We start from the raw sequence: 11,627 nt of genomic DNA, 5'->3' as shown, positions 1-11,627 counted from the left end.
AGAGGCATATACGCTTGTAGTATAAATAAATTGTTGGTAGAAGGAGAATTTACTACGATTCTATTAACAAAGTGGCTCTCACCTGCAATGGGTATGATAAAGGAATTTTAGAACCCGAGAAAATCAACTAATATGGTTACTTATATGATGAAAGCAATGAGAAGTCTAGCTTTATTATTTTGGCATGAAACATACAGAAATTGTTTCGAAATTGTATCATGAGAAACCCTCACTTCAACCCTACAAAACATTGTGTATTTTCAGCCAAATATTGGAATGTGGCTAAGCTATGTGATTTCTTTATGATTGGGGGCACTCGCAATGATTTAGACATACCTTTTTAGTTTACCTTTACATTTACCATCCTCTATTAGGAAAATTTACTGAAAGCAGAATATGGCATTCAGGTTAATGTCGTTTTTGTTTCTTCATTTCCTATATTACTAAGTTTGTCTAGGTTCGTCTATAGGCAATCATTTACTTGATCATACATTGTCAACAGTTCTCAAGTTGCTATTCCAAATATTTCTTCAAATTTGGGGCATTTGATTCCAGAATGTTTCTCACGTGTTAAACCACATAGCTTATGACATGGAATTTGGTCAACAATTTTGGTTCCAAGACTCTGGAGTGATCTTAACTCTTGATCAAAGTTTGGTGGGGATGTCGTCCAAGGTCCAGAACTCATGTTAACAAGAAGTTCAGTACAGATACAACATGATGGCATTGTATCTGCCAACAAGATGTACTGCTTTATAACACAATGTGGATTTGGTCATATTTCACTAATTCTATACACCTAAGAGGCTAAGAGAGTCATTCTCACTAACTTATTTATCTCAACATGCAATCATGCCACCTCACCATACAACTATGAATGGGATAAGCGCCATCTCAGCACGCACCCACTACAACATTCAACCATGCATGAAAAAATATTTTCCATTCAATTATTCTACTTATATTCAATTAATATTATTACAACTATACATAATCAAATATAATAAGTCATATGTATTTTTAATTTTTGTTCTCATATTATCAACCTAAATTTTCATCAACCAATTCCCACGGTAAATGCGTGGGGTATCCTCTAGTTCTTTCCAATATTTGCTCCCCAAGCCCCCATGTAACTATATAATCTTGTATAAATTCTCAATCCATATTGTGATATTTTTTTCTTATTAGCGTTCATTTCTTCATAAGGATAAACAGTTGGTTCCTTATACCATTGAGGTATATATGATGCAAAGTATGTAGTGTGGTACCATGAGCAACTATACTAGACCGTGGTATCGGTTCACAACATTGTTATCGATTGTCCAGCTTATGTGTGTGTTACACATACACATTTATATGACTCCGCATTGATGTCACGAATCAAGAGCTTATTGGCTCTTGCTCATGCCACCTTATATTCACATAAATTCTTGTTGTTACATTAGACAAACGAACGGGCGCGGCAATGCGCGCCATCAATGATTTAGTAAGCCATGTATAGATGATTAGTACAGCTATCCGCATAAAGATTTTGGGCAACAGTTCAACCATGCATGTTATTAGAGCAAATGAACTTGATATGTAAGTCTAGATGCATGTTATACTGATCGGTCATGTGGAGGTGGGAGTGACCATGACCAGTATGAGGAATCACAGCAATTCAGCAGTACGTGTACCTCCAAGGCTCCAACCCTATATTTCCCATCGATTGTGTATGCATATATTGCACATATGATACACCCGGCCAGTTTCTTTAGACTTTAGATGCAATGTGTCCTATACGGATCACATTTTTCCTCCAATAAACCGATATGCTTGTTGGTGAATAGTACACCCTCCGATCTATAGTGAGTGTCGCAGTTTTGAACTATTATGGATCGAAGGGAGTACGTACTAAATTTATTTTGAGCAGGGAGATGAACATACTAAACTAAATACATGCATAAATAATACAGAACTACGTACGGACTGATGAGAATAATGAACCCCAAAATCATACTGAAAACCCCGTAAAATCACGCGGAAGCATTGTGGATCTTATCTACCCATACACGGCGCCTCAACCCTGGGAGCAGCCGCGGCATGAGAACAATCACAGCCATAGCAGAACTCCACAGAGGCTACGGAGGGGAAGGCAAAAAGGATGGCTTCGAGCTACGAACTACTCACATCGCTTGCTTTGCTTCCGGCTGTTGGCCGCTGTCGATCGCGGATGCCGCCCGCCTTCCCGATCTGGAGGTGTGCCGAGTGAGATGGGAGGATGAGCAGGGGCAGACGGGCAGTAGCGAGTGGGAGTGAGTGACAGTTCGTGTGCGTCTCTGGCTTCCGTTGGAAGGAGGAAGAGAAGAGAAGAGTAGAAGGGAAGGAAGACACGCGGAGATGGGCCGCGCTCAAGGCCCGAGGCCGGTGAAACAGGCCCAGCGCATAACCGTCAAAAAATGAACGAATTAAGAGGAGAGGAAAAAAAACTCTGAAAAGGAGAAAAGGTAGGAGAGAGGAGGACAGCACAGCAGCAGCCAGCAGAGCGCCCCTCATCAGCGGCCGCCTCCATCCCTACTCCGGTGCGCCCTCGCCGTCGCCGATCGATCATGGTGAGTGAGCTCGGATCGATCGATCGATCAATCCCGCTTCTCGCCCGTCCCCAGTCCCGCGCCTGGTGGGAGATTGGAGTTTCGATCCCATCTGATTGGAGTGGGTTGTTTCTTGTTTGTGTCTTTGTTGTGCTGTGCAGTCGGGGCGGAAGGAGACGGTGCTGGACCTGGCCAAGTTCGTCGACAAGGGCATCCAGGTCAAGCTCACCGGCGGCAGGCAAGGTCCGTCCGTCCGTCCGTACATCCCTCGCCAGATCCCCCTCCCCCAATTGTTTCATGCTATTCAATGCCCTCATCTGAATGGAGTAGTTTATATACCATTTTACCTACAGGACTGCCTGCTCGATTTGGTTTAGATAGTTTAGAACTCTAGATAGATGTTCATACGCTGGCTCACATGACTGGTTGAACTGTGGTAGGGGTGATGAATGTGAAAATGATTGTGATGGCAGCGGGATAGGTGGGTGTTCAGCATTCAGCGTGACTTGGTTTTAGTTTTATTTGTTCTCATGTCGCGGGATTTGGTACCAGGGCTATGTATACCTTGTCAAGCGAGGGTTAGTTTCTGATATGTTGTGTGTGTGTGTTGGTTGTTGATCCAATATCAATATGCATGCTCCTAGAATTATTCCGGTTTCCTAAAAGGCCAGAAGGCAGAAACTAGTCTTGTTATCCAGCAGTAAGTCGCAACACAACAAACGCTGTGAACTTTGGCATTTGTATACATTGCGGCAGAAAATATTGTTGTTGTTGCCTTGCAGTTTATCACAACGCGGCACGTGCTGACTTTGGCATCTGTATGCATTGCGGCAGAAACTATTGTTGTTGTTGCCTTGCAATTTATCGCAACGCGGCATGTGTTGACTTTGGCATCTGTATACCTTGCGGCAGAAACTGTTGTTGTTGTTGCCTTGCAGTTTATCCCAGCGCGACACGTGCTGACTTTGGCATGCATCTGTACACCTGCAGTTACAGGAACTTTGAAGGGCTATGACCAGCTTCTGAACTTGGTGCTTGATGAAGCGATTGAGTTTGAAAGAGGTACAACTCGATATAGTTTAATTTGATCTCGTCTTGTGCCCTTAAAAGAGGCGAAGTTATGCATTTTATTTGGATTTGGAGCTTGGTCTCGGAAAAATTACCATAGGTCGTGCATCGCCTTAGTTAGCACGACACTAGCATATTGGTTGACCAGACAGAGGACTTGCTGCTATCGCTGCTTGAACAAATGAGGTGGCCAAAATACCATAACTGGTGTCTGCATTTATCAACCAGTAAATACCTAATTGTTGTCTTCTCGTTTTCACTGCGCCAAGACGCTTTTTGTGTTCTTTTGCTCAATGTTCCGTTATCGACTGATAGTGGAACCCGATCCGTTTTGGATCGAATGGAAAAAAGAAATACCTAATTGTAGTGCACTTGTAAAGATATGGACAATGCCTGATGACTATCACACTTCACCCATGTCATCTTGTTTTGCAGAGCAAGATGATCCACTGAAACTGTCGACAAAAACCAGACAGCTTGGTCTCATTGTAAGTTTTTTTTACAGTATCGACTTAAGTGCTATCGCTCCTCTATTGGTTTGGCGATTGTGATGTCAGGAGTAGTGGATTTCGCCCTCCATGGTTCTTTTTCAGGGCACTGAAGTGTTGCCGTGGCCGCTTTTCCTCGAAATCTTTTTTGTCAACCATATTCGTAATTAAACAGCAACCAAAACATCCTCTAACAACTACTAACTGCAGGTCTGCAGGGGCACAGCGGTGATGCTCGTATCGCCAACCGAGGGAACAGAGGAGATCAAAAACCCCTTCCAAGAGGCTGATGGAGAACAAACCGCTCACTCCTAAGAATGACCTGAGAAGCTGGCTGGTTACCCCATGGAGAGACTTACATTAACTTATAGTAAGAGTTATGGCACTCTATGTTGAAGCACTGGTCGTCTGAGGTTAATATTTGTGCCAAGATGATTATGAGTCCCCACTGGACCCACCTGTGTATATGTTACGGACCCACCTTGCTGCTCTTCGTACACAACACGGCTGTATTTACTTATGTATTCGCCTATTGTGCTCTCTGGCAAACATTTATGCATACTAGGTGGATTGGTGCGCTCCGCTGCTCCCGGTGAATCATCATAAGTAGGGAGAAGTAAGGGAGCTCGTGAAAGTGCCTTTCTGCTCCCGAGCTCATTTGAGCTCGGTGAACAGTAAAATCGAAAAAAAATAAAAAAAATTCAAAAAAATCCAAATTTGTTTTGGGAGAAACATTGACAAAAGTTCTAAGTGCTTGCAAAAATTCATCATAAAATCACATTCCTGTAAAGCGTGGCAAAAAAAAAAACAAATTCAGTGCTCCAAAATGCTTCTGAAAGTAGCTTTTTCAGAGTACTGATTTTGTTTTTTTTTGCCACGCCTTCTAGAAATGTGATTTCATGGCGAATTTTTGCAAGCACTTAGAACTTTTGTCAATGTTTTTCCCAAAAAAAATTTGGATTTTTTTAAATTTTTTTGATTTAGTTTTGATTTTACTGTTCACTCGAGCTCATTTGAGCTCGGGTGCAGAAACTCCGCGTCCGGGAGCTCGTTGAATTAGGGAGGCCTTAGGTAATTCCAAGACACCATGTGCCGTGTGACCTTATGATTTGAACTGTGTTTGTAAATTGCTATTTGGCTACCGACCTGATAGTTGTTGGCATATATGTTGGCATCAGACCCGGTGCAGAGTTGTCCTATATTCCGTGCTAGTTGTGGGAATAGTCATGCAAACACCTAAAGTAAGCTTACCATGGGCATAACTTATTTGGCGACCGACCTGATAGTTGTTGGCTTATACTCCCTCCGTTCCGAATTACTTGTCTTAGATTTGTCTAGATACGAAGGTATCTAACACTAAAATGAGTCTAGATACATCTGTATCTAGACAAATCCAAGACAAGTAATTCGGAACAGAGGGAGTATGTATTTTGAATTCTTTTGTTCAAAAAGGTTTATTAAATGTTGGCAAAATTAAATTAAAAAAGGAAAAACTATATTCAGGAAAATGAAAAACTTTTCATGGGCCTAGATTTTTTGATATATGAAATGAAATTTGCATCACACATTTGAGAAATGTTCATGTATAGAAAAGTTACATTTAAGTACTAAACGTTGCTGTCCTTTTTTTAGAAAAAACATACATTTTAGAAAAGTTGATCATACATACCGCGGGAAAAACGTTCAAGTCTAGAAAGAAATAAAAATAAAAAATAAATTAAGAGAGATTTAAAAAATTGACAAAAGAAATTAAGAAGAGAAAAGAAAGACTGAAAAGCAGAATAGACCGGGCCCAGACGTGCTGGTTGAGAGTTTGCCTATTAAGACCACGCGCTTGGCTGTTAACATGCATCAAGTAAGAGATATCTCTGATCTGCTTAAGGAGCGACAAATTGAAGTCTGTAAGATTAGCCGATTGCAGAACAAAGCTGGACATGCCATGGCTGCGATAGGACAACTTGTTGGCTAGCAATTGTACCACGGGAGATTAGCACTATCATTACAGATGATTGTAAAACTGTTACCACTTGATTAATAAATGTTTTCCCCCGCAAAAAAAAAAAAAAAAACCACGCGCTCGGGACGTAAGGGCAGCTCCAACACGACGCCAGGATCAGATCCTTGGCTTATTGGCGATTATGTCTTGAATCCTAGTGCTAGGTGTAGCGTCCGCGCAAGACCTTGCATCAAGCACGTGCTTGTTTTTCAACCCACACGAAGCACCTACGTCGTTTAATTGCCAGGTACCTCCGTCCGTCGTTTAATTGCCAGGTACCTCCGTCCGGGAAAAGTTGTCTCCATGACATTTTTGCAAAAAAGCCCTCCACTTTTGTCCGACCAAACCCGCAGTCCTCGTCTTGCCGCAGCGTCACTCCCCTCCCAGCAGCTTCCCGACGTTGCGCTGCTCCCCTCCCCGCCGCGCCGCGCCGCGCCGCTGAGCTCCCCCGCCCCGCTGAGATCCCCCGCGCCTCCTCTCCCTCCTCCACGCCGCCGCGCCGCTCCAGTTCGCTGCGTAGCTCCTCCTCTCCCCTAAAAATCCCTTCTTCCGGTGAGGTTCTCTTCGACGAGGCGCCGCTCGATCTGGAGGATGACGACAAGTTGGCGCTCGATCTGGAGCATGGAGACGGCATGGGGCGGGCGCTCTCGTCCTCGAGCTCCTAATCCACCAGCTCCTCTTCCTCCTCCAGGCCCTCCTCAACATCACCGGCGACGACGGCATGGGGAAGACGACGGCGGCGGCTGCGGAAGTCGACCCCAACGAAGGCGGATCCTCCTCAACATCCCAGGCTCCTCCTCCTTCAGGTCCTCCTCGTGCTCATCTATCTCATGCCAAGTCTGAATTTGTACTGCCAAGTCTGAAATTTTCATCTTTATTGTTAAGTCTGAAGTTAGCTGACATGCTTCTCTGACTTGACATGCTTGCAATTTTGATCACTAAGAGTACTGCAGCTAGAGTATATCTCAATTTATAACAGCACATGTTGACCTTGCAGCAAGTTTACAAGGACAGCATTTCTGTCAAACTAAAGCAAGCAAACACTTAACTGAATTTGACTGTACCAATTGAACAAAGCTGCAGGGTACATTATGTTAAAGATTTCCTACTTTAGTGATTTTTAGGGAGAGCACTTAAAAATTTTAGTCAGCATTGATTTATGAGGGAGTAGAATTTTTGACAAAAATGCTAGTGCTGTCTGTCTGTGCCTTCCAAGCCTACAAAGAGGTAGTACTGCATTTGTGTGAAATTTGATTTAGTCTTAATTTAGAGCTGCGTGTAGTGCAAACTGGATGATGTAGTGCTCTGAATTTGAAGCTTTAACAGTATGTAGATATAGTCTTGTTCAGATCTTACTGAAGAAGAGAGGGGTTAGTAGGCAGGTTACTTCAGAGGCTTTGTTCAGATCTAACTGAATGAATAATTCAGTTAACTTTACAGGGGATCTAACTGACTGAATAAGTTTTAGGGACATGCTTTTATCAACTCTTAGTTAAGAGATTGTGGCAGTTTTCTGCAGTCTATCAGTTTGAAATTGACTTCCCTTGTTCGTATTTTACACTCATCTCTACCTGGAGAACAAATTCCTTAGTGCATAATCTGTAGCTCACCATGACAATACTGTCACATGAACAATTCAAAACAGTTAACCGAAAGTGTCTAAAAGTAGTTAAGTGTTTCCAGGATTTCTTTTTTCTTCGGCAAGGCATGATTTCTTTTTTCTTCTTCTTTTTTCTCTAGTGTGCCATGATTTCTTTAGCAAAGCATCAATATCTATTCCTATCAGCGGTTATCTAATTGAATTTTCACATGCTTCTATCAGTGGTTATCTAACTGAATTTTCACATGCTTCTATCAGTGGAAAACTTATATTGTTTGCTAACATTTTATAAACAAAACACATGGAAGCAACTCTATATATGATCCATTTTGAGTAATTAATTTGGTACTTTGTTTGCTGTTGAATTCTGCAAGTCCTTCAGTCTAAGCCTATGAGTAACACTGCTTGTTCACTAATTCAGTTTACTGTACAATTTTGTGCAGACTGAATATTGTGTGTGTGTAGCACAAGCTCATCAAATTACAGGCTGGATGATCCGCTGCTACTCTAATTCACCTCAATTTGACATCAATTTGATCTACACAACAAATTAACATCAATTTGACATTGATTTCAGGGCGCTGGCTACCTTTCAGTAGCAGCAGAGGCGGCGAGGAGGAGCTGGGTCGCCTGGACGAAGAAGAAGAAGAAATCAGCGAGGAGGAGCAGGTGGGCGGCGGTGGTCGCCTCTGTAGCAGGTGGGCGGCGGCGCTGGGCCCTACGGTGGATGCACTGGTCACCTCGGTGCACGGCGGTGGAGCAACGGCGGCCGGGGTCTTGCCCAACTCCCGCAGCAGAGTGGCTGGCCATGGCGCGCCGGGGTTGCGTCCGGGGATGCGAGAAGGACGACGAGTAGAGCCGACCGTGAGCCGTGGAATCGCCGCCTGTCGAGGTGTCGCCGCGGAGGAGCAGCTGGGCGGCGGCGAAGCTCGCCTCCGCAGTGCAGCTAAGCAGGGGCGGTGCAAGATGGCAGCTGCGGGACAGGTGTGCGGTGGCGCAAGTGGGACTTCGTCCTGGCTGATCCTACGGCGGCTGGGGCACGCGGTGCCCGTGGGCAACAGGGGGAGGCGGAGGCTGGGGCGCGCGCGGTGCCGGCGGGCGTCGAGGGAGGAAGAAGGACGATTAGCACGAGATTTAAAATGAAAAAGGGGTTTTCTGCAAAATTACAATTGAACTATGCCGGTGACAACTTTTTCCGGACGGAGGGAGTAGTAATTAAGTTACGACACTTATACGCTTTTTAATTTTATATTTATAGTATTTGTTATTTTCTCTATTAACGTTTTTCACAAGCGATTGACATTGTAAATGCACAGGATTTGCCTCTAATGAAACACTAAATGATGATTTTGTTAGTTCGTGCGGAGCCTATCTTTTCTTCCTTCGCTATTTTTAAAAGCAGTTCTGCTTGGGACGCAGAGTTTCTGAGCCCGAGCTCAAATGAACTGTAAAATAAAAAAAATCTGAATTTTTTGTGACAAAATTGAGAAAAGTTTCAAGTGCTTGGCAAAATTCGTCATGGAATCACATTCCTAAAAGGCGTGGCAAAAAAAAAGTCGGTACTCTAAAAATGCTACTATCCCTCGCGCGAGATTACCTAGGTAATTATGATAAATCAGACAAAAGCATTGAGTGTTTAATGACTACACCTTTTGTATCCCCAGAGGTAGGATCCACGCTACCGTACTAAACCTTTTGTCACTTGTGTTCAGAATAGCGTTTCACAGTCTCTCTGCCCCTTAGCCTCTCCATGGCTCGATCTCTATAATCCTTGGTAACCTGCAAGGACAAAGACCGCGAACGAGACAAAAGGCAACTACGAAACAAATTTATTTCACACATACAAGATATCATAATAGTTTGATCAATCACTCCAACAAATAGATCGGGTTGCAAGGTTACACCTCAACCCATGACCTTAGGGAATTACTCACATATAGCGATCAGAACGCAAGAAGAAACCATTGAAGAACACATCATGAAGATTAAGTGATTGATAGTACGGCTTACAATAGTTGCTGGATGCGATACACGATTACAAATTATGACTAACTAGGATGAATGTTGCGGTGATGATGGTGAAGATGACTATGGTGATGAAGATGGAAAATGACAGTGGCTAGGGTTGTTGTGGATGACGAAGATGAAGGTCTCGACAATGTTCTGTTGCGTTTATGACGTTGACCCCTTTATAAAAGTTGGATGGATGGATAAAAGGGCGCCGCTGGCAGTTCACCGTATCGCCCTTCTAGCATAACTTCTATTCATGCGCACGGGTGAGAAGAGCCCTGTAAAGATAGAGCGAGTCTGATAGGTAGCAAGATACCTAACCAGACAGCCTCACTCACTGTCCGTATTTATTCGTTAGAAACACCGTCCATCTTTATTATTTCTGAACCAAACAACAGACATCCAGTTTTATTCGGACTAGTAAACATTTAAGCACACGAGACGATATTACTATGGGTTCAATATAAGGTCGTGGCAATAGCTTGTATTGCTAACTAGATGGAGGCATGCATCCAGGCGGTGCAATCGTCAACACCTTCCATTGTTCGGGAGAGGTGTTTCTGCGGGTATCAGGGCTGAACACTTGGTGAGCACCTGTACAAGCTGCTGCACCGACGACCGGTGTAGGGGTCACCAGGCGGCACTGTAACCGTCGGACGATTAGGATCGAGAGCTCCACCTGGAAGGAAAAAGACAAACATTCATGGATATTCAGTTGCAAGTAACTACTACTCCCTCCGTCTTATAATATAAAAGCGTTTTTTTTTCTTTAACACTACACTCTTATATTATGGGACGAAGGGAGTACTAAATTTCGGAAGGCTGGTATAAAAACCTTGTTTCAAGTAGCTAGGAGACGACGAGAGGATGGAACGAACAGTTTGTAAGCACTAACCACCGATCCCTGGGCGGGCTCCATGGCAGACGGGGCCGCTCATGAGCACGGCGGAGATGACGAACAGGACGATCTGGAGGAGCACCAGGAAGCGCGCAGCTCTGGCGAAGGACCCCATCCGATGGAGCTCGTGTGGGCTGGTTTGCTAGCTCGTGTGAGTTTGCTAGCTCATGAGCTCGTGTGAGTTTCCTGCTGTTTACCGGAGGGTCGTATTTATAGACGGACATGATCCTGATGGAGAGAATAAAAGATCACAGTGGCCACTGGCCCCTCAATTTCCACTAACTTTTTTACAGGCATCAAGTTCGTAGCACATCGTTTCGAGCGAGAGATGGGCGCGTGCACTGTGCACATGAGTGGTAGACTGTGCGTAGGTGCATGTCGCTGCTGAAGATCAAACGCACTCAAGCCATGGCTGGGTTTTCTCCGGTTAGTCAAGGCTGGTGCCTGGTGACACCTTGGCCGTGGAAGAAAAAGTGACCAACCAGCGAACCAACAGGGCGACGACGACGACGACTCCGGGTAAACCAACCGGATCTCCGGCCGGTCGTCTTATGTGCCATACCAAGGAAAATATTCAATGCCCGGCGTCGCCTCAGGTTGTCACACTACAGCCTAGCCCCTTTCTTTAGCGATAAACAGTATAGCATAGTGTGCTAGTTTAATTCACTAGGCTTCTCTCACGATTAATTGGGGTTTATAATTTGAGATTTTGACTGATGCTTTTGATTTGGTCATCCTCTTGATGGATCGCTTTGGTCACTGCATGGAAATTGTTCTTTTTTGTCACTGCATGGTATTTCGGATAGACTAGGCGCCCGGTCTAACCAAACCGATCGTTTTGGCTCTTTAAGTAATAAAGAAATGGACGATGATAACTGCCACACGTGTGGTATCTAGGGGGTTGTGTCGCACGCCCTGTGTGGCACGGAGACAACCCCGCCCGCACGACGTCGTCCGGGCGCACGCAGCCACAGCCCACACGTCTGGTGTGTGGCGC

The 11,627-nt window shown here is 44.4% G+C and overlaps 4 protein-coding genes across 4 annotated transcripts in view; 2 read left to right on the top strand and 2 right to left on the bottom strand.

Moving 5' to 3' along the window:
- Nucleotides 1–2,303, bottom strand: part of LOC123151898 (double-strand break repair protein MRE11-like) — an 8,519-nt gene extending 6,216 nt beyond the window's left edge. Inside the window, exon 1 of the mRNA XM_044571530.1 lies at nucleotides 2,170–2,303. Coding sequence (XP_044427465.1) covers nucleotides 2,170–2,171 — 2 coding nt within the window. The 5' untranslated portion in view covers nucleotides 2,172–2,303. The remainder of the gene's footprint in view (nucleotides 1–2,169) is intronic.
- Nucleotides 2,304–2,755: 452 nt separating this feature from the next.
- LOC123148105 (sm-like protein LSM7) lies at nucleotides 2,756–4,658 on the top strand (the record flags this gene model as incomplete). Its single annotated transcript, XM_044567460.1, is given in 4 exon segments — nucleotides 2,756–2,813; nucleotides 3,561–3,632; nucleotides 4,074–4,126; nucleotides 4,337–4,658. Coding segments are annotated over 4 exon segments (288 nt in total), but the record flags the coding sequence as incomplete, so codon positions are not given.
- A 1,744-nt stretch (nucleotides 4,659–6,402) lies between these two features.
- LOC123148104 (uncharacterized) lies at nucleotides 6,403–9,088 on the top strand. Its single transcript, XM_044567459.1, has 2 exons — nucleotides 6,403–6,928; nucleotides 8,300–9,088. Exons 1-2 carry the CDS (start codon nucleotides 6,844–6,846, stop codon nucleotides 8,863–8,865), a joined length of 651 nt encoding a protein of 216 aa, XP_044423394.1. The 5' UTR covers nucleotides 6,403–6,843; the 3' UTR covers nucleotides 8,866–9,088.
- Nucleotides 9,089–10,086: 998 nt separating this feature from the next.
- On the bottom strand, nucleotides 10,087–10,827 carry LOC123151897 (protein WIR1A-like). The gene is made up of 2 exons (XM_044571529.1): nucleotides 10,628–10,827; nucleotides 10,087–10,411 (listed from the first exon to the last, which is right to left on the bottom strand). The coding sequence occupies exons 1-2, from the start codon at nucleotides 10,743–10,745 to the stop codon at nucleotides 10,302–10,304; spliced, it is 228 nt and encodes a 75-aa protein (XP_044427464.1). The 5' UTR covers nucleotides 10,746–10,827; the 3' UTR covers nucleotides 10,087–10,301.
- Between the last annotated feature and the right edge of the window lie 800 nt (nucleotides 10,828–11,627).

The sequence above is a fragment of the Triticum aestivum genome, chromosome 7A (genome assembly GCF_018294505.1).
Source record: "Triticum aestivum cultivar Chinese Spring chromosome 7A, IWGSC CS RefSeq v2.1, whole genome shotgun sequence".
Classification (NCBI taxonomy): Eukaryota; Viridiplantae; Streptophyta; class Magnoliopsida; order Poales; family Poaceae; genus Triticum; species Triticum aestivum.
Note: the sequence above shows the minus strand (reverse complement) of the source record. Positions and strands in the feature narration are given on the sequence as shown.

Excerpts from the sequence above, each read along its gene's own strand:
- LOC123148104 (XM_044567459.1), top strand. The coding sequence starts at position 6,844 with ATGGGGAAGACGACGGCGGCGGCTGCGGAAGTCGACCCCAACGAAGGC. Across the intron at positions 6,929-8,299 it reads CCAGGCTCCTCCTCCTTCAG|GGCGCTGGCTACCTTTCAGT; the intron begins GTCCTCCTCGTG and ends CATTGATTTCAG.
- LOC123151897 (XM_044571529.1), bottom strand. The coding sequence starts at position 10,745 with ATGGGGTCCTTCGCCAGAGCTGCGCGCTTCCTGGTGCTCCTCCAGATC. Across the intron at positions 10,412-10,627 it reads AGCCCGCCCAGGGATCGGTG|GTGGAGCTCTCGATCCTAAT; the intron begins GTTAGTGCTTAC and ends TTTTCCTTCCAG.